Source organism: Rana temporaria, chromosome 6, assembly GCF_905171775.1.
Source record: "Rana temporaria chromosome 6, aRanTem1.1, whole genome shotgun sequence".
Lineage (NCBI taxonomy): Eukaryota > Metazoa > Chordata > Amphibia > Anura > Ranidae > Rana > Rana temporaria.
In genome coordinates this window covers 199,510,428-199,537,405 of record NC_053494.1, presented here as the reverse complement: position 1 = coordinate 199,537,405, position 26,978 = coordinate 199,510,428, and the positions used below count along the sequence as shown (strand labels likewise).

At 44.8% G+C, this 26,978-nt stretch overlaps 1 protein-coding gene across 1 annotated transcript in view; it reads right to left on the bottom strand.

Moving 5' to 3' along the window:
- The window catches only part of LOC120944145 (lactase-phlorizin hydrolase-like), a 69,158-nt gene that overhangs the window by 17,444 nt on the left and 24,736 nt on the right, over positions 1 to 26,978 (bottom strand). Inside the window, exons 7-12 of the mRNA XM_040358058.1 lie at positions 22,044 to 22,689; positions 17,479 to 19,032; positions 12,685 to 12,953; positions 9,600 to 9,890; positions 8,538 to 8,736; positions 5,196 to 5,398 (exon numbers count right to left, since the gene is read on the bottom strand). Coding sequence (XP_040213992.1) covers positions 5,196 to 5,398; positions 8,538 to 8,736; positions 9,600 to 9,890; positions 12,685 to 12,953; positions 17,479 to 19,032; positions 22,044 to 22,689 — 3,162 coding nt within the window. The remainder of the gene's footprint in view (positions 1 to 5,195; positions 5,399 to 8,537; positions 8,737 to 9,599; positions 9,891 to 12,684; positions 12,954 to 17,478; positions 19,033 to 22,043; positions 22,690 to 26,978) is intronic.

Here is a 26,978-nt window from a genome sequence, read left to right as displayed (position 1 = left end):
GGAGAGATCGGCTTTGGGTGCCCTGGACTGTGGACAAATAAGTGTCCTTATTTTACTGCAGCTGCTGACTTTAAAAAATAAAAATAAAAAATATCTCCTAAGCCGTGAAGGTTTGGGAGATATTTCGAGCACCTACAGGTAACCTACCAGTGCCGATCAGTGCCCATTATTGCCACCCATCAGTGCCCATCACTGCCACCTATCAGTGCCACTTATCAATGCCACCTATCTCAGTGCCCACCAGTGCCACCTATCAATGCCCTTCAGTGCCACCCATCAGTGCCACCTTTCAGTGTCACCTCTCAGTGCCCACCAGTGCAGCCTATCAGCGCCCATCAATGCAGCCCATCAGTGCCCATGAGTGAAGCCGATCAGTGCCCATGAGTGCAGCCTCATCAGTGTACATCAATGAAGGAGAAAAATTACCTGTTTTCAAAATTTTATAACAAAATATAAAAAAATATAAAAAAAAAATGTAATCGGTCTTTAAAATTTTTTTTTTAACAAAAAATAAAAACCGCATTTGGGTGCAGTGTTGTATGACCACGCAATTGTCATTCAAAGTGCAACACCACTGAAAGCTGAAAATTGGTCTGGGCAGGAGAGGGGTTTAAGTGCCCAGTAAGCAAGTGGTTAAAGCATGTAAAACCACAAAATGACAGCATATCATATTTAAAGAACGCATCTAATGTATTTAATGTATTTGCATTCGTCTATGGGGTAATTAGAGCTTCAACATATGTTCTCAATGGACCTTGCACCTTGGTGTGTGTGATAAATGCTACTAATAAGTTAACAATATGTTTTCTTAATCTGTTAGTTCATATTTTTATGAAAAGATAGTTTAAGGCTGTAAACCTCAGTGGGTCCAATATTATTGCCAAGCTGATAATAAAGTTAATTAAATCCACAACCACAGAGCTGGTAATAAGCTTCATTAGGTCCAATACAGCAGAGTTTGTAATAAACTTAATCAAGTCCAAAACCACAGAGCTGGTAACAAGCTTCATTAAGTCCAATACAGTATATATATATATATATATATATATATATATATATATATATATATATATATATATGTATATATATATATATACATAATAAGCTTAAATGTGTGCAATGTCACAGAGCTGCTTAAAATGGCATGGCAGACGCAAAGTCACTATTGTGGTTTTTAACACCATATGTGTAGCGCTATCCCCGAAGGAGCCGCTGATTTGTTATTGGGATCGGCATATTGAGTTACCTTAAAGCGGGAGTTCACCCATAAAAAATTTTTTACCCGTAGATTGATGCTCATTTTGTCTAGGGGAATCGGCTAGTTGTTTTAAAATCCGAGCAGTACTTACCGTTGTAGAGAGCGATCTTCTCCGCCGCTTCCGGGTATGGGTCTTCGGGACTGGGCGTTCCTTCTTGATTGACAGTCTTCCGACAGGCTTCCGACGGTCGCATCCATCGCGTCACGAGTAGCCGAAAGAAGCCGAACGTCGGTGCGTCTCTATACGGCGCCTGCGCACCGACGTTCGGCTACTTTCGGAAAATCGTGACGCGATGGATGCGACCGTCGGAAGCCTGTCGGAAGACTGTCAATCAAAATAGGAACGCCCAGTCCCGCAGCCCATACCCGGAAGCGGCGGAGAAGATCGCCCTCTACAACGGTAAGTACAGCTTCGATTTTAAAACAACTAGCCGATTCCCCTAGACCAGGGATCCTCAAACTACGGCCCTCCAGCTGTTACGGAACTACACTTCCCATGAGGCATTGTAAAACTCTGACATTCACAGACATAACTAGGCATGATGGGAATTGTAGTTCCTGAACACCTGGAGGGCCATAGTTTGAAGACCCATGCCCTAGACAAAATGAGCAGGAATCTAAGGGTAAAAATTTTTATTCCGGGTGAACCTCCACTTTAATGTGGCATATGGGTGCAATTGGAGAACAAAGCAGTGAGCGAAGGTCCAGACAGTGAATAAAGGTTTTCCAATGCTCTATTTCCTGGCCAAACACGGCCAACATCAACATTAAGTGGGAAGAGCAGGTTGATGAAGAAAAGGGAGAACCTTGCAGTGTCAGGCCCGGATATTAAATGAGCAGTACTTGCTCAATAGAGTACCAAGTTATTATTCGTCACCACTCTAGTTGGAGTGGGTGAAGTGCCCCCGGACAGACCCCTCTCACAAGCCTGGCAGCCGAAGTGTCACTTAGGATTCGCTGGGAGGAACAGATCTCTCTCACAGACCTGGCTCTAGGGCCTCTGCCACAGGCCAATTACTTTAGGTGAGCTAGATGGATAAATGGAGCGAATCCTCCCAGTAGGTTTTAGCATAGGTCACCAGATGACAGCAAAACATACCTGTCAACATTCCGGTCACCAGATCCCCGATTGGTTCGTTCAAACCCTGTTGGACAACCTGCCTCCGGGTTCCCCTCAAGCCCACTCCCCAATCGAACGGCACCCAGCCTGGGATCCCCTCAATAGAACTGGGGATCCAGTAAGTCACTGGAGTCCCCTTTTACCTCCGGATGAGGGTTTGTGTAGACTGCAATTCTGGCCTGGTGGGCCGCGCAAAACTTTTCTAGCACATAACACCTGTCCCAGATATACCCCTCCCCAGCATGCCTTGCGAGGGAGAAACTTCTCTGATTGTCTGCTGGGGAAAGTTGCTCTGCCAGAACCCCTCTGGTGCCAACTGCTGGCCAGGGATGGTATTGCATCCCTGGAGCACAGACTGACCCAGTGGACGTTTCTGGAGTGACAGAAGTCCCAATTTTAGCAAATTTTGAATGGGAGCAAGGTAACTCTCCCATTCCCCACTAACTTTAGCGTAGTGCCCATACTGAAAATAAGGGGGCGCTACATATGGAATTATGAATCCTCATTTCTTTCTAGCTTGTGAAAACAGGCTATGGCTTTGTTAACACTGACTTGTATATCCAGGGCCTTGATGTATTTTATATTTCCATCAACATGGGTTTTCTTCAGTTGCCTTTGCTGGACTTGGAACTATGAACTAGCAGATTAAGAGAACATATTGTTAACTTAATAGTAGTACTTATCACACACAGAGGTGCAAGGTCCATTGAGATCAAATGTTACTAATTACGCCAATGCGGCGGAGGATGACATGAGATGCATGGTTGTGTAACTCTACAGTTGTTTGAGGATTATTGTGCACAGATAATAGCATACTATAATTGTCAGTGATAATTACATATTTATCAGTGTTGCCAACCTACCAGATTGAAATATACTGACACAACATTTACTGGCACAGCCAAGCTTTTACTGGCATTTTCAAAAGTTACAAAATTAATTTTTTTATTTTACTGGCAGTTAATATCTTGCCATTGGTCTTTATGAGTTGCTGGAGTTCTGCTAACACAATGACCAGATATCAAAAGGTAGGTGTGATATTTTAGGGGAAAGGATGATACGGTGCATTAGGCCTTAAGGTATATCTAAACCATAACAATTAACTTTTGATAATTGCTCAATTTTGGTTAATAAATATACCATCACAAGCATTTTGTTATAACTGTTTTATAAGGGCAAGAAACTGGTGGATTTTGTCAGAAATTAAGAGTTTCATGTACCCCCCCCCTCCCTACATATACTGGGCCAGATTCTCTAAGAAACTGCGTAGGCGTAGTGTAATCCATTTACACTACACCACCGAAACTTACTGGAGCAAGTGCCGTATTCGCGAAGCACTTGCTCCGTAATTTGCGGCGGCGTAGTGTAAATGGCCCGGCGTATGGCTGTGTAATTCAAAGGGGGCGGCTTGTATTCAAATCAAGCGCACCCCCGCGACGATCGAACTGCGCATGCGCCGGGCTGAAAAATAGCCCAGTGCGCATCCTCCAGCTCACGACGGAAAACGTCAATGACGCCGACGTGAGCGTCATTGACGTAAAGTCGTATTCGCGGACGAGTTAGTAAAACGACGTAACCGACGGAAAAAGACGATGCTGACCCGACGCCATACTTAACATGGCATACGGCGGACTGGCGTAAAGGTTACCCCTCATATAGCGGGGGTAACCTTACGCTTACGGAAACTACGTACGTGACGAGTACGCGACGCAAATTCGTTCGTGAATCGGCGTATCAGGCTCATTTGCATAGTCAAATGAGACCTGAACGTAAACGCCACCTAGCGGTCAGCGTGGTATTGCATTTAGGATCTGACGGTGTAAGTGACTTACACCAGTCGGATCCTAGCCTAATTCCTGCGTATCTTGTTTTGTGAATACAAAACAATGATACGCCGGCGGGAATTTCGAATTACGCCGGTGTATCAGTAGATACACCGGCGTAACTCTTTTGAGAATCTGGCCCATTATGTTTTTCTTAAAGGGGTTGTAAAGGAAAAAAAATTCCCTAAATAGCTTCCTTTACCCTAGTGCAGTCCTCTTTCACTTACCTCATTCTTCAATTTTGCTTTTAAATGTCCTTATTTCTTCTGAGAAATCCTCACTTCCTGTTCTTCTGTCTGTAACTCAACACCGTAAAGCGAGGCTTTCTCCCTGGTGTGGAGAAAGCCTCTTGAGGGGGAAGGGGGCGTGCAGGCAAGTCAGGACACTCTCTACTTTGCAGATAGAGAAAGGAGCTGTGTGTTAGTGGGCGTCCTGACACTCCTGCTCGCCCCCTTCTCCCTCAAGAGGCTTTCTCCACACCAGGGAGAAAGCCTTGCATTACTGTGTTGAGTTACAGACAGAAGAACAGGAAGTGAGGATTTCTCAGAAGAAATAAGGACATTTAAAAGCAAAATGGAAGGATGAGGTAAGTGAAGGAAGACTGCACTAAGGTAAAGGAAGCTATTTAGGGAATTTTTATTTTTTCCTTTACAACCCCTTTAAAGAGTCTATTTAGCCCTTCTACTTTTTATCTTGAGTCTACAGGTCACTTAGCATCTATGCTTTAGAGATGAAGACAGTGGGATGGATTAAGTAGCTCAGCAGAGGAAAACTGGACAGGACTAACACCACTGAGCCCACAAAAGTCATAAAAACAGTCAACATCATTTGGAGGCAACACCACTCCCCCTTTATCAGGGTAGCAATTCACCAACCATAATAGTTATCTTGGACCCTTGTATATGGGTTATGATCGGAGAACTCTTTTTTTGTAAATCTATATATATTTCTATGAAAAGCAAACCTTCACCCCATCCATCCCTGTATCTCATACCGCCATGTATCTGCGCGCTGCCTCCACATCCTCTTGCTTGTACGGGTTTCTTGGTTCAGCCCAATCAGAGCTGATGGTTATAGAAATAACGCCTCCTTGCTTTGGCCTGTAAGTAGTGTTGTAGAGGTGCCAGGCCTCCGCATGAGCCTTGATGAGGTTATGTCCAACAACGTATGGTGCGCGGCCAGGCCTTGAAGTGATTCCTTAATAGCATTAAACAAAATATTTATTCCTATACCATTTAAAGTGCATCAAAACCCAAAAATATATTCAATTGTCTGGTCCTTAGATGTGTCAACTCCATTAATTTTACTTTTGTTAAAGCGGAGGTTCACCCTAAAAAACAACTATATACCATCCAAACCAGCATACTAGCGTTAGCTACAGTATGCTTTTTTTTTTTTTTTTTTGCGCTGTACTTACCGTTTAATCCTTCAGTTTCGTTTCAGACTCCCGCGGGGAGTAGGCGTTCCTATGAAGAGGGGAACATGATTGATGTCCGGCGCGTCACGCGTTCCGAAAATAGCCGGAGTAGGACTCGGCTCTTCACGGCGCTATACGGTGCCTGCGCACAGACTAGGAGCTGACTGCGCAGGCGCCGTATATATCCGAGTCCTATTTCGGCTATTTTTGGAACGCGTGACCCGCCATAGCCGGACGTCAATCATGTTTCCCTCTTCATAGGATCGCCTATTTCCCCGCCGGAGTCTGAAACGAAAGTGGACGATTAAACGGTAAGTACAGCGCAAAAACAAAAACAAAAGGCATATTGTAGCTGACGCTAGTATGCTGGAATGGATGGTAGATAAAGAACATTTTTTTTTTTTAGGGTGAACCCCCGCTTTAAGCTTTCCTTTATTTTCACCTTGAGCACACTTTCTGTTCTAGGATCACAACTCTCCCTTACTTTTCTGTATACATGGAGCAAAAGCATTGTATAACAAAAAAAAAAAGAAGGGTGCAAATGCCTAGTGCATTATCTCAAGCACTTCATTAAAAGATAAAAAAAATTCCAAAATATACTGCCAAACCAAAATCGAATGTGAGCGTATCATGATACAAAATCCATAAGTCTGCCCTCCAACCTCAAGGTATTACACAAGTGGCAGAAACAGCTAACGTGTTTCGGGGGTCTGACCCCCTTCCTCAGAGCAACGACTAAGAAACACCCAACTCTACCTACTTATATAAGAATGATAAAACAGTCATGCCCTTCTCCCTGCAAAGGGGGAGGAAACAAGCAGGTGGATATGGTCAAAGGATAACACAACCCACAATGGTCTCAAATGATAAAAAAGGCAGTGGCACAGAATGTCATCAACATAGCAATTAAGCCCAATCTATAACTGCCACACATAACATCAGATTATACATTAATTATATTGTATACCATACCTCAAACCGGGTCTACCACTGTAAATGTCTCCTTTTCTGGTGCTGAATTGCAAGCTGGCTGCCTTGTGAAGAAGAAATTCCGGTACCGGAAGTTTGCGACTGGAACTGCATCATCATACAGCCGTTGGCGGACAGGCTGACATGCAGGCTTTTCTTTTTTATCATTTAAGGCCATTGTGGATGGGTTATCCTTTGCCTCTGTTCACCTCCTCATTCTCTCCCCCTTTGCAGGGAGAAGGGCAGGACTGCTTTATCTCTTTTATATATGGAGGTGCAGTTGGGTGTCTCTTAGTCATTGTTCTAAAGGAAGGGGGCTAGTCCCCGGAAACAGGTCAGCTGTTTTGATCACGTGATCCCATGAGGTTGGAGGGCAGACTTCTGGATTGTGTATCATGATACGGTACCATTTAATTTTGGTCGCAGACCAGTTTCCGCGGACATGTCGACCGTCTGTACGGCCTAGCGGACAGGTTTCCAGCGGACAAAAGTTTCTAAGCATGCTTAGAAACTTGTCCGCTGGAATCATGTCCGTCGGACATGTCCGATGGTTAGTATGTCTAATCGGACATGTCCGCTGGTTATTACGTCTAACCAGCAGACCAAAATCCCGTGCATGCGTCAAATTGATTCGACGCATGCGTGGAAGCATTGAACTTCCGTGTTTGAGCACGTCGGTGTCTTCTACGTCACCGCGTTCTCTATCCGCGGGGATTTTGGTCTGATGGTGTGTACACACATCAGACCAAAATATCCCAGGAGACATGTCCGATGAAAACGGTCCGCGGACCGATTTCATCGGACATGTCTCCTCATGTGTACGGGGCCCAAGAGTCAAGAGAGACGATTATGCCCACCCTTTCCACCCCAGTGCTGCATTCATAAAAGACATCCCATTGGTTCGCACAGTGAAAAGTACTGAATGAAGGAGGAGGACCTTTCATTCATCCGTCGGTCCTCCATTCATAGAGCACTTTTAACTGTTGGAACTGATAGTATGGGTTCTATGAATGGAGGAGACAGGTGGAAAGGATGAGCATAGAATGCACTTTTGACGAGTGCCTATGGCAGATGGAGCTCATTGTAGTAACTCCCACAGCACCAGAAGATCACAGCTACAGGCTGGTGCTTCATTTTTTTGGGGGGGGGGCAGCAAACAAACATTATTGTCACACAACTGGGTGGGCTCAGGGCACAGTGCTCTGCGCCCCATGACCAACCTTTTTTTAAGCCAATTAGAACCTCAGGCTCTAATCATATGATTAAAAAGAAAACCTATTGAAATCCATGCGTCCATCACCCTGCATGTAGATTAGGGGTCGGGCTCATGGATTGGGGGGGCGGTGCCCCTAATGGAACCACCGCCACTGGCTACAGCGGTATCCAAGAGCTGAGGAATGAAGAGTCCAATCTAACACAGAATCCACCAGCACACGGGACACTTTCCATTCATTGTTAGAGCCGGTTCACACTGGGGCGACTCGTCAGGCGACTCAGCCACCTGACAAGTCGCATGCCATTCTATTCAATAGAACCGTTCTAAAAGGAGCTACGCAAGTCGCTCCGACTTAGAAAAAGGTTCTTGTACGACTTTGGGGGCGACTTGCATTGACTTCTATACAGAAGTCATTTTGCAAGTCGCCTCTGAAGTTGTCTTCAGGACGCCTTGCCAAGTCGCCCCCAAAGTCGTGCCGCCCCAGTGTGAACCGGCTCTCATTACCGTCTCTGGTGCTGTGTTTTTTTTTTTTTTTTACTAAACTTCAGCATTAAGCATGGAGCCAAATGTACAGTCACTAACAAGCAGCATTTTTTATTTCTATTATAAAGGATAAAGGGAAAAACTGAGATTAGCCCCAAAAGTCACATGATTGTAGAAGAAAGATTCTAATATTCTACAGAAAAGAGTAGTGTCTAATAAAAGCATATCGCACGGTAGAAAAGGATTGTTACCTGGTGCCGCTGTGCCATAACCGTGCCCCAGATTAGAAATAACGTACGGTTCATTCAGCGTGATCCAGAACTTCACTTTGTCTCCCAATCTCTGGAAGAGCAAATCAGCATAATCCCTAAATCTTGCAACTATTGTCTCGTTCTCCCAACCTCCCACATCTTGTAGAGCTTGTGGTAAGTCCCAGTGATATAGTGTCACCTAGGCAGAGGAACAAAAATATTGTACATTTTTTAATTTGCATTGATAAATATGTTTTAGAGGATAAAATATAAAGTCTAATTGGTCACTATGGCCAACAACTTCAAATGTGCATTCCCTTTCTTTTTTCCATATTTTTATCTATAGTGCCCATTTGTGCAAGAATTTTAATTTAAAGCTGAACCTCGGGCATATATGTATTTTTAGATTGGTACCTAAATCTGTCCGGAAATTCTGAGGGTGGGGTGGGGTCAGGGCCGATCCTAGGGTCACAGGCGCCTAGGTGCAGAAATATTTCTGGCGCCCCTACATGGGTGTGGTCATTTTGCTAACTCCTCCCCTTTACAAATGTTTCTATGGCAACGACTCAACCACCAAAATGCTCCCCCACGAAGTCTTCATTACCCTGGGATCCTTACATCATCTCTCAACAATAAACAAAATACAGGAAGAGAAGCAGAGTACTTTATTGGGACCTGGAGGGGGGGCTCTCTGATGGACCTCTGAGATGGGATTAAGGTGTCCCTTAATCCCATCTCAAAATGTTGGGAGGTATGCAGTCCCGGTGTGCACTGTAAACTTCCCTGGTTGTCAGCCTGATGAAGCAATCCCTCCAACGGTCAGTTCTGCTTTGTGAAGGATGTCTAGGAGGCAGGGCCTTTCTCATGATAAAGGTCCAACAAGGTGGGGTCGAAGGGATTTTTAGAGGAAAAGGGATCATTGATGGCCTTTCCCATAATAGGGGTCTATCAAGGGTGCAGAAGGGTTTTTCAGAATATGGGTCCTTTGTGGAGAGAGGGCAAGGGACTTTTCTCAGAGGATGGCTTTTGCTACTTTTTTATTTTTGAGATATCGTCTGTTACCTGTGGTGTAATATTGGCAGCCAAAAGGCCATCCACCAGACGGGTGTAGTAATCAAATCCTGGTTCATTTACGAAGTTCCGTGTTCCATCTGGGAGGATCCGTGTCCAGGAGATCGAGAAGCGATAATGTGTGACTTTGAGATTTTTAAGACTCTCCATATCTTGATCAAGTCGGTTGTAGCTATCGCAGGCTACATCTCCATTGTCATCGTTGTTAATCCTGAGTGGGAGATGTGTGAATTTATCCCAGATACTCAGTCCTTTTCCATCAGACCTCCAGGCACCTTCAATCTGAAGGACACAAAAGTCAGAAATGTTTGAGTCTTCATGCATAAGTGTGACAAAAAGAACTAGCTTCATATTGTAACCATCCTCATCGTGTAGGCAATACAGCCATGAGCAGTGGTGGGACAAGGTCATCCAGCGCCCAGGGCAAAGATGCCAAACTGCGCCCCCTTTCCCTTAGGGTTAGGATCTGGGTGCCCCCCATCCCTGCAATAAACCATTGCGCCAGGGGCGGCCGCCCGTCCTGCCCACCCCTTGTCCCGGCCCTGGCCATGAGTAATATATTTACTAATATATTTTAGATTTGCAGGAGAGGAATCAACCAGGCCTTTTTTTCTCAGAAAATAAGTGCAGGAACTCAACCATAAGGCCCCTTTCACACAGGGCCGCTTAGTAATGATCCGCCTCCGTATGTCCGTATGCTCAGCGGGGATCGCTCCGTTGATCCCCGCTGAGCCGGCGGATGACAGGGCGGTCTCCGCACACTGTGCAGGGACCGCCCTGTCTTTTCTCTGCTCTCCCCTATAGGTGGAGCAGATGAACACGGACCGTATGTCCGTGTTCATCCGATCCGCTCTGCAGACGGAAGAAAAAATAGGATTTTCTTCCGTCTGCAAAATTGGATGTTTGCGGAGGCAGACGATTACGGGTGTCAGCGGATGTTCATCCGCTGACACCCGCAATCACATAGGGACCAATGTATGTCCCTTTTTCATCCGCAAACGGATGGATGAAAAAGCGGACATACGGGCCCGGATTCAGAAACGAGTTACGACAGCGTATCTCCGGATATGCCGTCGTAACTCTAAGTTGCGGGGTCGTAACTATGCGACTGATTCATAGAATCAGTTACGCATTGATTTACCTAAGATCCGACCAGCGTAAGTGTCTTACACCGTTGTATCTTAGGCTGCATATTTACGCTGGCCGCTAGGTGGCGCTTCCGTATATTTACGCAAGGAATATGCAAATGATGTAGATACGCCGATTCACAAATGTACGTCCACCCGGCGCATTTTTTAACGTAGTTTACGTTAGGCTTTTTCCGGCGTAAAGTTACCCCTGCTATACCCCTGCTATGTTAAGTATGGACGTCGTTCCCGCGTCGAATTTTGAAAATTTTACTTCGTTTGCGTAAGTCGTTTGCGAATAGGACTGTACGTAAGTTACGTTCACGTCTAAAGCATTGACGATTTGCGGCAGAATTTCGAGCATGCGCACTGGGATTCTTTCACGAACGGCGCATGCGCCGTTCGTAAAATACGTCAAATACGTGGGGTCACAGTGTTAACCCCTTCCCTGCCAGTCACATTTATACAGTAATTAGTGCATTTTTATAGCACTGATCGCTGTATAAATGTGAATGGTCCCAAATTTGTGTCAAAAGTGTCCGATACGTCCGCCGCAATATCGCAGTCCCAATAAAAATTGCAGATCACCGCCATTACTAGTAAAAAAAAAAATCATAAAAAAAAATCATAATTCTGTTCCCCATTTTGTAGGCACTATAACTTAAATTGTCGCTCTTTTTTTGTTTATAGCGCAAAAAATAAAAACCGCAGAGGTGATCAAATACCACCAAAAGAAAGCTCTATTTGTGGGAAAAAAGGATGTCAATTTTGTTTGGGAGCCACGTCGCACGACCGCGCAAATGTCAGTTAAAGTGACGCAGTGCCGGAAGCTGAAATTTCGCCTGGGCACGAAGGGGGTTTATGTGCCCAGTAAGTAAGTGGTTAAGCTAGTGCATTGCTGGTTCACTTACCTTTTCCTTCAATTTCCCTTCTAAATGGCTCAACGCAGGGATGTAGTCCCAAGGGAGGGGGCGAGCACGTTGACTAACCCCCACCCAGAACAGCTCGGATGATGGGGGCAAGCTTACTGAGGAGGAACAGGAAGTGAGAAATTCAAAGAATACAAAGAAAAAAACATTTAGAAGGGCAATTGAAGGAAAGGGTAAGTGAACCAACAATGCACTAGCTTAAAGGAACCTTTACAATCCCTTTAAGTCACAAGTCATGTACTCCATTCATTTTTGCTAATCATTTATGACCAATGCCCTTAAATTGTGAACACTGGGCCAGATTCACAGAAAAAGTACGCCGGAGTATCTGCTGATACTCCGGCGTACTTTCAGATTTGCCGTGTCGTATCTTTATTTGTAATTCACAAACAAAGATACGACAGCTTTTGGCTAAGATCCGACAGGCGTACGGCTTCATACGCCTTCGGATCTTAGAATGCAATACTTCGGCGACCGCTGGGTGGAGTTCGCGTCGTTTTCCGCGTCGGGTATGCAAATTAGCCGTTTACGGCGATCCACGAAGGTACGCGCGTTCGTCGCATTCTCTTCCGTCGTCGCTAGTCGGTTTTTCCCGTCGCAAACTTAAGCCTGCTATTTCATGGCTTAGATTTAGACCAGCCATGTTAAAGTATGGCCGTCGTTCCCGCGTCGAAATTTAAATTTTGTTTTTTTTTGCGTAAGACGTCCGGGAATACGAAAGGACGTAACGCACGTCGCCGTAATTTCGCGCAAAGCACGGCGGGAAATTTCCTAACGGAGCATGCGCAGAACATTCGGCGCGGGAACACGCCTAATTTAAATGGTACACGCCCCATTTGAATTAGGCGGGCTTGCGCCGGACGGCTTTACGCTATGCCGCCGCAAGTTTACACGCAAGTGCTTTGTGAATCAGGCACTTACGACGAAAACTTGCGGCGGAGTAACGTAAAGGGGATACGTTATTGTTCGTGAATCTGGCCCACTATGACTTATGAAGTCAAGAGGGTCAAGTTATATCACCTGATAGGACGCTGAGGCCACACTCCACGCAAAGTCTGGTCGAAACTCTCCATATAGAAACTTGTCTTCTTCTTTCAGAGGGATACCATTGTTCCGAATGATCTCGGCATAGTAAATTGCGGATCTTTTTGCAGTCCTTGGGCGGTTGGGGTTATTGAAGTCCACATGGTGTAGCCCAAAACGCACGGAGTACCCAGAATTCCATTCAAATGCGTCCATCAAAGACCAGGCTGTGTAGCCCTTAAGATTCACCCCGTCCAAGCTGTAAGCTGTACAATAAATAATAGTTACTTCTTATCATTGGCTGATTGGTGGCTGTGGCTACTGTGGTTTTTGGTCATGCACATGTCACAGCATAGATACAATAAATCAATATTACAGTAAAAAGTAAATGCTCAGTCACACCACGGCACAGGTATTATAATGCACATTGGTGTGCAGTTTAACATACAATATAGTTGAGTTACTAAAACTAGAGAGAGCAAAATCTGGTGCAGCTCAGCTTAGAAACCAATCAGCTTCCAGGTTATATTGTCAAAGCTTAAAGGTGTTGTAAGGGTTAATTTTTTTTTATTTCTTTTTTTAAATAACAAACATACCACACTTACCTCCACTGTGAAGTTCGTTTCGAGTGGCCCTGATCCTGGTCTTCTGGGGTCCCTCGGTGGCTGTCTTGGCTTCTCCCCACAAGAGCTAACCCCCGTTCTGGGAAGCGCTCTCCAAAGGGGGATAGCTTGCGGGCGCTCTCCCGTGATACAGTCAGCGGCCATAGCCGCCGACTGTATCCCTCGGCCCCACCCCCGGCACGCCGCGTCATTGATTTGATTGACAGCAGCGGGAGCCAATGGCTGCGCCGCTATAAATCATCCAATGAAGAGCCGAGAATAGCCGAGAAGCCCGGGCCAAAAAGCCAGTGCGTTCACAACGCAGGACTTTCGAGGGCTCAGGTAGGTAAACGGGGGGCTGGGGGGGCCTGTAAGCATCGGATGTTTTTTCACCTTAAAGGGTTCATTTTTTTCTTTAAAATAACAAACATGTGATACTTACCTCCACTGTGCAGTTCGTTTTGCACATAGTGGCCCCGATCCATGTCTTCTGGGGTCCCTCGGCGGCTGTCTCTGGTCCTCCCCTCAAGAACTCACCACAGTCATGCGAGAGAGCTCACATGGTGATGAGCCCTTGCGGGCGCGCTCCCGTGATACAGCGAGCGGCCCCGCCCCTTGACGCGCCGCGTTACTGGATGTGATTGATAGCAGCGCCAGCCAATGGCTGCGCTGCTCTCAATCCATCCGCTCTAGCCAATCAGCGGCCAGGCTGAGCGGCGAAGAGGATCTCGAGACCGCGCGGGACTTTCGAGGGGTCAGGTAAGTAAAACGGGGGCTCGGGGCGGGGGGGGGGGGGCGGCATCATCAGATGTTTTTTCACCTTAATGCATAGATTGCATTAAGGTGAAAAAATGCAAAGCTTTACAACCCCTTTAATTGAACAAGAAGCTTATTGGCCACCATGCACAGTTGTGCCATAGTTTGCACTATTCATTGTTAGTAAATAAACCCTGCTGTGTTGCAAAGCATTGTTAAAGCGGTCCTCCACCCTAAAGTGGAGTCCCGCTGATCGGAACCCTCCCCCCCTCCGGTGTCACATTTGACACCTTTCAGGGGGGAGGGGGGTGCAGACACCTGTCTAAAGACAGGTATTTGCACCCACTTCCGGCCACACGATACGGGCATTCCGTCACATCCCGTCTGTCGCCCGTTGTGTGCTGGGAACACTCGGCTCCCAGCACACAGCGTGTGAGCCAATCGGCGGGCGCAGCGCGACTCGCGCATGCGCCGTAGGGAACCGGGCAGTGAAGCCGCAGCGCTTCACTTCCTGGTTCCCTCAGCGTGGATGGCGGGGGGAGCAGCAGAGAGACGAGCGATCGCTCGTGCTCTGCTGCGATCGGCGCTGGACTCCAGGACAGGTAAGTGTCCTAATATTAAAAGTCAGCAGCTGCAGTATTTGTAGCTGCTGACTTTTAATATTTTGTTCCCATGGCACATCCGCTTTAATACACATTGCAGTGCTTTATCATTTTTTTGGGCTTATGTGCTCACTTGGAATATACCACCCTTGCCCACCCGGTGTCTGGCTGCATAGAGAGAAATCTAATTTTGGATCCTCCTGATTTCTACTCTATTCACAAATTTTCCCATTTTCACTACACCCCTCTGAGCCCTTGCAGAAACCAACAAAGGCAAAATGGGTCGGGATACTTTATGTACAATTACTATGGGCTAGATTCAGGTAGGGGCGCGCATTGTTACGGCGGCGCAGCGTATCGTATTCACGATACGCCGCCGTAAGTTAGAGAGGCAAGTGCTGTATTCACAAAGCACTTGCCTTCTAAGTTACGGCGGCGTAGCGTAAATGGGGCCGGCGTAAGCGCACGTAATTCAAATGTGGATGAGGGGGCGTGTTTTATGTTAATTATTGGTGACCCGACGTGATTGATGTTTTTCCTGAACGGCGCATGCGCTGTCCGTGAAATTCCCCAGTGTGCATTGCTCCAAAGTACGCCGCAAGAACGTCATTGGTTTCGACGTGAACGTAAATTACGTCCAGCCCTATTCGCGAACGACTTACGCAAACGACGTAAAAATTTAAAATTTGACGCGGCAACAACGTCCATACTTAAGATTGCGTACGCCTCATAATAGCAGGAGCAACCTTACGCCGAAAATGCCTAACGTAAACAACGTAAAAAAATAGCGCCGGGCGTACGTAAATTTGTGAATCGGTGTATCTAGGTAATTTGCATATTCTACGCCGAAAACGACGGAAGCGCCGCCTAGCGGCCAGCGTAAATATGCACCCTAAGATACGACGGTGTAAGAGACTTACGCCAGTCAAGTCTTAGGCTAATGTCGGCGTATCTTGCTTTCTGAATACAGAAAGAAGATACGCCGGCGTAGCTTTGAATTTACGCAGCGTATCTATAGATACGCCGGCGTAAATCAATGCTGAATCTAGCCCTATGTGTATGGTGATTTTCAAACATCAGTTTACTCTATATCAGTGATGGCGAACCTTGGCACCCCAGGTGTTTTGGAACTACATTTCCCATGATGCTCAACTACATTGCAAAGTGCATGAGTATCATGGGAAATGTAGTTCCAAAACATCTAGGGTGCCAAGGTTCGCCATCACTGCTCTATACTGTCTATATCTTCAGGGGTGCTGTGGGTTTGAATATGAGTTGTTATGGTTTGAAAAGGGATATATATCCCCAATATTACATTTTTAAATGAATTTTGTAATAAAAATCTCTTCTAATTGTGTACTGGTAATTATTCTGAGAGGGGGTTCAAAACCTACAAAGTCCCATTTGTTCTTCTTTTTTGCAATTGTTTGTACCCGGGATGTGATGTTGACTTTTTTAACCAAGATTGTGCTTCTTTTTTTTCCCATACTGATTAAATACTGAAAAAAAAAAACACTAGGCCAAATTTGATAGAAGTTACAGAGAGAGGAATACATACCAAGTTTCCCCGAAAATAAGCCCGGGTCTTATATTAATTTTGGCAACAAAAGACACAGTAGGGCTTATTTTCGGGGTAGGTCTTACCATGTAATGTTCTGTCTTCTCTCCCCCTCTCGCTCTCTGCCTGACAGGAATCCCCAGTGTGAATGGAGTTAAAATGTTCGTAAAATCCTATAATTTACTATATTACAGTAGTACAGTAGTACAATGTGTAGTACAATGTGTGTGATTCTGTAATATAATTGTGGCAAATACCTTCATTATAGCACCGCTCTGTGCTTCTGTGACCTGCTGGAGCTCTCTTCCCAGCAATTATATTAGGCCTCTTTCACACTGGGGCAGGGGCTGCGTCGGCGGTAAAGCGGCGCTATTTTTAGTGGCGCTTTACCGTCAATTTTGCGGCGCTATTTGGCAGCTAGCGGGCGGTTTTACCTCCCGCTAGCGGCCGAGAAAGGGTTAAAAACCACCACAAAGCTCTCTTCCCCGCAATTATATTAGGCCCCTTTCACACTGGGGCGGGGGCGGCGTCGGCGGTAAAGCGCCGTTTTACAGTCAATTTTGCGGCGCTATTCAGCAGCTAGCGGGCAGTTTTACCCCCCCGCTAGCGGCCGAGAAAGGATTAAAAACCACCACAAAGCGCCTCTGCAGAGGCACTTTGCCGTTGGTATAGACGCGGTGCCCCATTGATTTCAATGGGCAGGAGCGGTGGAGGAGTGGTATACACACCGCTCCAAAGATGCTGCTAGCAGGACTTTTTTACCGTCCTGCTAGAGCATTGCTTCAATGTGAAAGCCCTCTGGACAGTTTGCAGGTGCTATTTTTCGTGTTATATGAATGAATAAATGAATGAATGACTTGTATAGCGCAACTCATGCGAACTGAATCGCCTCTGGGCGCTTTTTCCAGCCAGAGTCTGCTTGGCTGGTGCGGTCATTTTACCCCGTAGGATCGTGACACGCATGGGACAAACAGTCATACACACAGATATCGCATATATATATATATATATATATATATATATATATATATATATATATATATATATATCCCCTGCAAACCCACCCAGTGTTAAAGGGGTCTTACAGAGACGCACCCATTATACATTATATACTACTGTAATAGAGTGGATTATGGGATTTTACAAGCATTTTAAACTAGGTCTTATTTTCGGGGTAGGGCTTATATTGCAGCCCTCCTGGAAAATACCGATAGGTTTTATTTTCCGGGTAGGTCTTATTTTCGGGGAAACATGGTAGTATATTAAAACAAACCTTTTAAAGCCTCATCGATGTAGGTCTTGTAGAAAAATATGCGAGCATTGTCATCATAATCAGGGTTACTGTTTGTGGCGACTCCATTTTCAGTGATGTATATTCCGACATCTCCATATTCTTCTTTCACCCAGTTAAGCAGTCTCCTTGTCCCCCATGCTACTGCCCTGTGTATGGAAACTGCTGTTGTTGGCCAGTTATTGTTAACCGATGCTTCAATGTCGATATCATTTTCAAAAGATTCGGGGGTCAACCTGAGTGTTTTATGCTGAACTATTTTGGTGGTATAGATGTTAATAGAGAAAACATCAGCTGTGCCCTGGATGTAGGCCTTCTCTTCCTCTGTAAAAACTGGAAGTCTTGAAGTTGGGAGACCCTGTAAGGCACTTTTGTTGGCCACTTGCCACTTCATGGCCTCTGGGTAATCGCCATTTTTGAAGATGGGGTGAGCAAACCACCCTAAAGTAAACTGCAGGTAGCGGTCAGCAGCTTCAATGTCCCTTTGTAACGTGTAGTCTTTAGGTTCTACCCATTCTGTGTTGAAGCTCAGTGAGATTACACCTCCTTGGCTAGCTCGATAGTTCTCATCGTAGGTATGGTAGACCCTGGCATGGACCTTCAGCAAGTTGTGTGCTACTCTATATGGAGCAGAACCAGGCTCCATTACAGAAGGTGGAATCAAACCAAGACCATAACCAGCTGTCACAATGCTGTGAGGCTGGTTGAAGGTCATCCAGAACTTGACCCTATCTCCGAATGTCTTAAAACAAAAGTCTGCATAGTTATGAAAGGCATTAAGAACTGCGTCATCCTCCCAGCCACCCAAATCCTCTAGAGCTTGAGGAAGATCGAAGTGGAAGAGAGTCACCATTGGAGAGATGTTATTGGCCAGGAGGCCATCAATAAGGTTATTGTAATATTCAACACCTTTATCATTTGGCGTGCCTTGCCCTGTTGGAAAGATTCTGGACCATGAAATAGAGAATCGGTAACTGTTCACTCCTAGAGACTTTAACATGTAGAGGTCAGCATCCAACTGATGGTAACTGTCACATGCTATGTCGCCGTTGTTATTATTTTCAATATTTCCCGGAACTTTGGTGAAAACGTCCCAGGTACTTGGCCCTTTTCCATCTGCGTTCCATCCTCCTTCCACTTGATAGGCTGACGTTGACACCCCCCATTTAAAATCATCTGGAAAAGTAGCGTACTCATACATATCTCTTTCGAAGGCAGTTTGCCCTGATAATTTCTCCCACACAACTTTTGCCTTTGATGGGACATTTGAAGCTGGGAGGGGTGCTAGCTTTCTTGTAGACGGCCAACTTATGCTTGAAGCTTTGGGCCTAACTGATTTGAAGTTCGTAAAACCGTTATTCTTGATAATGGAGTTGAATAAATATGCAGATTTCTTGGGAGTCCGTTGTCTGTTTGGATTTTCAAAATCCACATAGTGAAGACCAAACCTCTGGCTGTATCCCTGAGGACCCTCAAATCCATCCAACAGGGACCGGACTATGTATGAACCTACGGACACATTGTCAGTCTTGATGGCTGCAAAGAAATGTTTCAAGAATGAAAGTCAGAACTATGGTCACCAAGGAGTGTGGCTTTGCTGAAACTAGGTGGAGTTAAAGTGGATGTAAAACTGAACATTTTTAAATTTTTTTGGGCTGCCACAATGTATAGTATAGGATTTCAGATCATCTGTGCCCAGTCTTGCCACAAAGAGTTAATACAGCTCTAAACAATCCTCTTATCTTTTTTCAGTGGGATAAAACAGACAAACAGAGAAAACCTTGTCCATTCTTCCCTCCTGCTGTGAGTGACAGGTGATTTACATATCTCATGCACTAGACTGAGAACGGCATTACAGTAAAACCTTTGTTTGAGAGTAACTTGGTTTGAGAGCGTTTTTAATAAATTTTGACTTGATATACAAGCGATGTCTTGATATAAGAGTAGCGTCATGTCACAACTGAGTATAAAACACAAGAGAGGCGCCTCTAAGTGTAGCAATACGGTTACATTTAATGAAGGTACAACATTCAGAAACTCACATGGTTGATTAAAACAAGCACATCTAAGTATGCAGACATCCGGGGTAAAGCTGTCCACAAAGACCATCCTCCTCACCACCATTGACATTGTCCCCTCCACGTCGTCCCTTCTACTGCAGGGAAGTCTTCCCGGTCATGATTGCAGACTAACAGCGGTGAGAGCCGGTGGTGAAGATGGCGGTCTAGATAGAGCGCTTTACCCCGGATCCCTGCATACTTAGATGTGCCTCTTTTAATCATCAACCGTGTGAGTTGCTAAATGTTGTACATTCAATAAATGTAACCGTATTGCTACACTCAGAGGCTCCTCTCTTCTCTTTTATACTCTGTAGCTCCAGCTGGATTTTGCTTCTAATCCCCTTGTGGATGGACATTTTATGGTTACCCAACCAATCACATTGCTATAATCTTTTTATATGGACTATAAACTGAAGGACCTATGAATAAATGGTTGTGGAACAAATCATTTGAGTTTCCATTATTTCTTATGGGAAAATTTGCTTTGATATACAAGTGCTTTGGATTACAAGCATGCTTCCGGAACGAATTATGCTCACAATCCAAGGTTTTACTGTACGTATAATGTAGCTGTTTTACCTGCCAAGAGATTTGTATTTCTGTCTAAAGTTGGGATTTACACAACCCTGCAACACAGTAGCACTCTGTCTAATCAAACAGGCAGGGCCACCATCAGGGGGTACAGGCAGTACACCTGTAAGGGGCCCGGAGGTCCCCAGGGGCCCGGATGGCAACCCCCCTTTTTTTAATTTTTTTTATTATAAAAATGTTTTATATATATATATATATTTTTTCATTTTTATTAAAGGGTCCAGAGGTCCCCAGGGCCCCGGATGACAACCCCCCTTTTTTTTTATAAAATTTTTTTTTTTAATTTCTTTTTTTATATATTTTTTATTATTTCTTTTTTTTCTTTTTATTAAAAAGGTCCAGAGGTCCCCAGGGGCCCGGAGGTCACCAGGGCCCTGGATGGCAACCCCTCTTTTTTTTTTATACATTTTTTATATAGTCATGATAAAAATCGCAGATCGCCGCCATTACTAGTAAAAAAAATAAAAAAAATAAGAATGCCATAAATCTATCCCCTATTTTGTAGACGCTATAACTTTTGCACAAACCAATCAATATACGCTTACTGCGATTTTTTTTTAACCAAAAAAATGTAGAAGAATACGTATCGGCCTAAACTGAGGACATTTTTATTTATTTTTTTAATTGTGATATTTATTATAGCAAAAAGCAAAAAATATTTTTTTTTAAAATTGGCACTATTCTTTTGTTTATAGCGCAAAAAAAAAAAAAAACCAAGAGGTGATCAAATACCACCAAAAGAAAGCTCTATTTGTGGGGGGAAAAAAACATAAAAATTCATTTGGGTACAGTGTTGCATGACCGCGCAATTGTCCTTCAAAGTGCAACAGCGCTGAAAATGAAAAATTGGTCTGGGCGGGAATGGGGTGAAAATGCCCTGTATTGAAGTGGTTAAGGGGGCGTGGTAAGGGGTGTGTCCTATGCCTGCACACTTTTGCTGATAGGTGTCCCTCATTTCCATCTCCAAAAGTTGGGGGGTATGTAACCACAGTAGCAGAGTTATGTGAGATTTTATGTGTAATAATAAAATAAAACCAATTTCCTCTCATACACATTTAAAAATCATGCCACAGCCAGTAATGTATTGTAGACTGTATGGGCTAGATTCAGATACAATTGTGTATCTTTAGGCGGGCGTAGCGTATCTCCTATACGCTACGCCGCCGTAACTTTGAGAGTCGAGTATGGTATTCAGAAAGATAATGCGCCCGAAGTTACGGCGGCGTAGCGTATAAGGGCCGGCGTAAGCCCGCCTAATTCAAATATGGAAGATGTGGGCGTGTTTTATGTGAATTAAGTGTGACCCCACGTAAATTACGTTTCTAACAAACGGCGCATGCGCCGTCCGTGAACGTATCCCAGTGCGCATGCTCCTAATTACGCCGCAAATAGTCAATGCTTTCGACGTGAACGTAACTTGCGCAAAGCCCTATTCGCGAACGACTTACGCAAACGACGTAAACAACGCAAAATTTTATGCTGACCCGACGTCCATACTTAACATTGGCTACGCCTCATATAGCAGGGGTAACTTTACGCCGAAAAAAGCCTTATGTAAACGACGTAAAAAAATACGCCGGGCGCACGTACGTTTCTGAATCGGCGTATCTAGCTCATTTGCATATTCTACGCGGAAATCAACGGAAGCGCCACCTAGCGGCCATATGCACCCTAAGATACGACGGCGTAGGAGACTTACGCCGGTCGTATCTTAGCAACATTTAAGCGTATCTCAATTTGAGCATACGCTTAAAGATACAACGGCGCAGATTCGGACATACGACAGCGTATCTACTGATACGCCCGTCGTAAGTCTTTTTGAATCTAGCCCTATGCTGGTAAATCCTTAACTCCATTGGTATGAACAGTTTTCATTATAACACGTATATACGTTACCTTTAAGGGCCTCATTGATATAGGCATTCAGGTACTCCGCTCTTTCTGTGTCATTGAAAGCATCTCCGATCGTGGATGTTGGCATTCCATTGCCAGTCATGTATATTGACAGACCCGTTTTCCCATACTCTTCCTTGACAAAATTTAGCAGCCTCCTAAGGCCCCATGGCACCACTGAGATCCATGGAGAGGCCGAGGTTGGCCAAGAAGGGTCAATATGTTGAGAAAACCCTCCAATAAAATCATAAGTGTTCTCACAAACCAAGCTGCTGGAAGCGTTGATTAGCCGTGACGTGTAGTGGGAGATGCCGATGAAGTCGGCAGTGCCCTGAATATTGGTCTTCTCAGCTTCACTGAAGGTGGGCAGTGGAGCCACTATGGTGGGGCACTGGGTATTTTTCTGGTGTACCTGTGTCTTCAGAACCTCCGGGTAATCTCCATTCACCAGAATAGGATGAGCGAACCACCCCAGCATGAAACTGAGATATCGCTCTGCAGCGTTCACACTTTCTGGGTCATTGGCATTTTCTGGCTCTGCCCAATCGGAATTCAAAGAGATGCCCACCAGCCCATGCTGTTGCCCACGGTAGTTATCATTGTAGATGTGCCAGGCCCTGGCATGAGCCTTCACTATGTTGTGGGTCACCTACATAAAAAAATATATATATTAACACATTGGTATGGCATATTCAAAGAAGGGGCGGTGCTTTACAGTTAATAATAGAAACCGTACAAGTATATATAAAAATATAATATAATTTTATTAGAAACATGACTAAAACCAGTAACAAAATATGGCAAGTCGTTGAATTTTGTTGAACATCTCCATTATGGTGGTTAAATAAAGAGGGTTCCAGTTGAACAGAGATTGGATAGTCGTATGTTATCCCGACATGTTTCGCCTTATGGCTTCATTAGGGGATATATTTCTATAGAACAGAATTACATACAGGGTAATAACGCATCTTACCAGAAAAACACACAGGTCAAACTTTCAGGCTGCCCTTGGTCTCTGGCTGTTGTGATGCCTGAGACGCCGGCTTAAATGTGCTCGCCATTTGGCCGGTGTCTAAAGTCACCGGCCCGAATGCGGATGTGATGGTGCCACCACGCATGCGCCTGATCTCTGGAGCGCTCTCCAAACTTCAACAACCAAGGGGTCGAGCCGCGAACACAAGGGAAGAGGGAACGGTCATCGGTGCAGACAGGGAAGGTGGACCAAAGCAGTCACCACACCAGATTGCCACCAATCCCTCAAGTCAGTCCTGGCGGCCCATTGGTTAGGAGGACAAAATGGGCGGCAACACAGCACCTTTGTGCTATTTGCATTTTGGTGCGATTTTTTTATTCTGATATAAAATCAAATATATTTAGGATTTATCTTACTCTTTCCTTGTTAGCCTGGTCATTCTGTGCTCACTGTGGCCACGCAGTGCCTCCTACCTGTAGTGGTCCTTATTTTGTGGGTAACCCTGCGCTTAGACACTGCCCATTATAAATCCATTAAATCAATCAATCAATCAATAACCCCTTTTTTGGGGGCTCTGAGGTGGTAAGCTCCTGCTTTTGATGAACTTTGGCAAACGATCTCTGTTTTTCTCTGTGTAATGTGATATGTTTATTTGTGATTTATATTCTTATGTAGTATTTTTGTTTTTGTACAATGTTTCTGTTAACCCTTGGTTGATACATATATCCCCTGATGAAGCCATAAGGCGAAACATGTCGGGATAACATACCACATTCAATCTCTGTTCAACTGGAACCCTCTATTTTTAACCACCATAATGGAGATGGAGATGTTCAACAAAATTTAATGACTTGCCATGTTTTGTTACTGGTTCTAGTCATGTTTTTAATAAAATTATGTTATATTTGTATATATACTTGTGCGGTTTCTATTATTATCTGTAAAGCACCTCTATAATCCCTTCCCAAACCTTCCCCCTACTTTGAATAATCGATTTATCTTATCATTTAACTTATTATCTTTCTTTTGATCTGTTAAAAATACAATTGAAAGCCTTTTTTTAAGCTCAATAATTGTAAAAACGATTTGTTGATTCTGCCAGAAATCTTGTGAGCTGATAACTTCCTGTGCTCTCTGCCTGTGCTGCACTCTTACCAGTTACTTTACTTCAGCTGTCTCTGAGGACTACAGCACACCTCCCTCCTATGTTTTGTTGAAGAAGAGGAGAGGGGGAGGTGTTATGTAGCACTAACATCTTTCCCATTTTAGCCTAACAACTGTGCTCCTCAACTGCATTACATTTGGCGTTGTCACCCTAGGAAGGAAGTGTGTCACGGACAGGATCACCAGATGAAAATAAAGGGGAATAATTGCATGAAAAAAAATAGCCGTGGGTCGATTTTTATTAATTTTTTTACCAAAAATAGGTAGAAGAATACGTATCGGCCTAAACTGAGGGAAAAACAAATTTCTTTATATGTTTTTGGGGGATATTTATTATAGCAAAAAGTAAAAAATATTGATTTTTTTTTTCAAAATTGTCGCTCTATTTTTGTTAATAGCGCAAAAAATAAAAACCGCAGAGGTGATCAAATACCACCAAAAGAAAGCTCTATTTGTGGGAGAAAAAGGACGCCAATTTTGTTTGGGAGCCACGTCGCACAACCGCGCAATTGTCAGTTAAGTATACACAGTGCCGAATCGCAAAAACTGCCCGGGCCCTTTACCTGCCTAAAGGTCCGGGTCTTAAGTGGTTAAGGGCCCTTTCACACCAGCGGACCGTATGTCCTCTTTTTCATCCATCCGTTTACTGATAAAAAAGGGACATACATGTATCCCTATGGAATAGCGGGTGTCAACGGAAGAACGTTCGCTGACACCCCGATCTCATCCGCAATCCTCCGATTCTGCAGACGGAGGAAAATCCTATTTTTCCATCCGTCTGTAGAGCGGATCTGGTGAACACGGACAAGACGGTCCGTGTTCATCCGATCCCACCATTGGGGAGAGCAGAGATCTGACAGGGTGGTCCCTGCATAGTGTGCGGCGACCGTCCTGTCAACGCAGCGATCCCTGCTGAGCAAGCGGATGAGACATGTACGGATCCTCACGGGATCTGTACATGTGAAAGGGGCCTAACACTTTAACAACATAGTAATTATTTGTAAACATGACTAACATGCTAGTACAGCATTGCATTTTTAAACCAAAGGGCATTCACATAAGACCATTTCCACCATAAACACATACACGAGAAATTTATCAATTTTGAAATCAATGAACTGTGACTTGTCATGCGACGTTATGTGTACAAAGTTGCATGGGAACTGAGCCTAAGGCCTCATTCACACGACGGGCCGTTCGGGTCCGCCTGTCACGGACCTGAACGGCCGCTCAATGCATCGCTATGGAGCGTCGGATATCAGTGGAGACATGTCCGCTGACATCCGACCCGATCCGCTAAAAACAGACGTATAGGGGCCACGTCCCCATCCGTCCATGCGGATCAGATCGGGTAAGATCTGATGAAAACGGACATGCTGTCTGTCATGGACCTTGGAGTACTGGAGTGTTTCTACTTGAAATCCTAATTCATGTATTACAGGATATACTGACACATTTCATTGTCCATTATGTGATAACCCTGTTTTAAAGCCTTTTGATTATCAGGTGTAAATATCTTCTGTCAGAGACAGTCCGTCTGGCTAAAACTGTGGATTGAAGGTTAATTGAATCCATTATGTGTGTTTGAAGATGTATGTGTTTACGCTAAAAGACTTTGTATTGTTCTAAAGGTCAGAAGTCTCCTGTCAGGAGTATTGAATTAGCATGTTATTATCTAAAGGAATGTGACCTCAGAGGTAGTAATTAAGTCCTGTTAAATAGACCGGGCTATTGTGTACATTGATTACCCCCTGGGGCTTCTGTCTCAATACACATAACAGTCTTTCTATCCAAGCTATTGGACCAATCCCTGTTGACTATTCCAAGTCCTCATTTGCATGGTTAAGGAGGACCTGAGTGAGGACTGCATATACTTTACAATTGACCAATAGGAAAGCGGTTGTTGGGGGTGGGATGTTCCAAATTCTGTATAAAAGTGTGCTGTGTACTTGAAAATAAGAGTCCTGTTTGAACATACATACAGCCTGCCTGGTGTTTGTTCTTAATGGATCTGAACGGCACATAGCTGTAGTTCGGATCTCGGAACCTTGGATGACTGGACCATCAGACATTGCAAATCTGCAAGCGTACTCAATAGTAGCAGAGGAGTGTCGGGAGAGCAGAACCGGGCGAGAAAAGGGTCTCGTCTCACATTGTCTGTTTTCATCAGATCACTCCATAGGACACAGCGGTGCCCGACAAGCCCCTCCCCACTCAGTGAGCAGAGAGGAGCTTGTCATCCGTCGGCTCAGCGGAGATCTGCCGACTGATCTCCCGCTGAGCTGGCGGTAGCAGGCGGACTCCGTAGGAACGGAGTCTGCCTGTGTTAATGGAGCCTAAAGGCGTGACCTATTAACCTTCCTCTTCTCCTCCAGAGCATGTCCCAACATTAATGTTTTCCTTTTGTTCTTATAGCAGGAATATGTTTTTATTACACCCTGTCACATTATTACTAGGCTAGTAAGATTATTGTAGAGGCAGCTGCTGGGAGGAGGGATGAGCAGAATAACCTAGGGCACTTCCTATTGGCGCTAGGCATGCCCCCAGATCTACATCTCCCATAAGCCCTTTCACTGCACACAGTATGTGGGCAGGCTCTTGGAAGTCAAGGCAGCAGCATTGTTTTGTTGAGAAAGAAATCAATGTACTCATGTGAAAGGGGATAGAAAGGGGCTTGAATAGTGCATCATTCACATCCACTTCCACATACGCCGGCTTACGCCTAGGAAATCCAGCACAGATTTGGCAGCACTGGCTTTGTGAATCCAGTGCTTGCCTCTCTGCGCTGCGTCGGCGTAGAT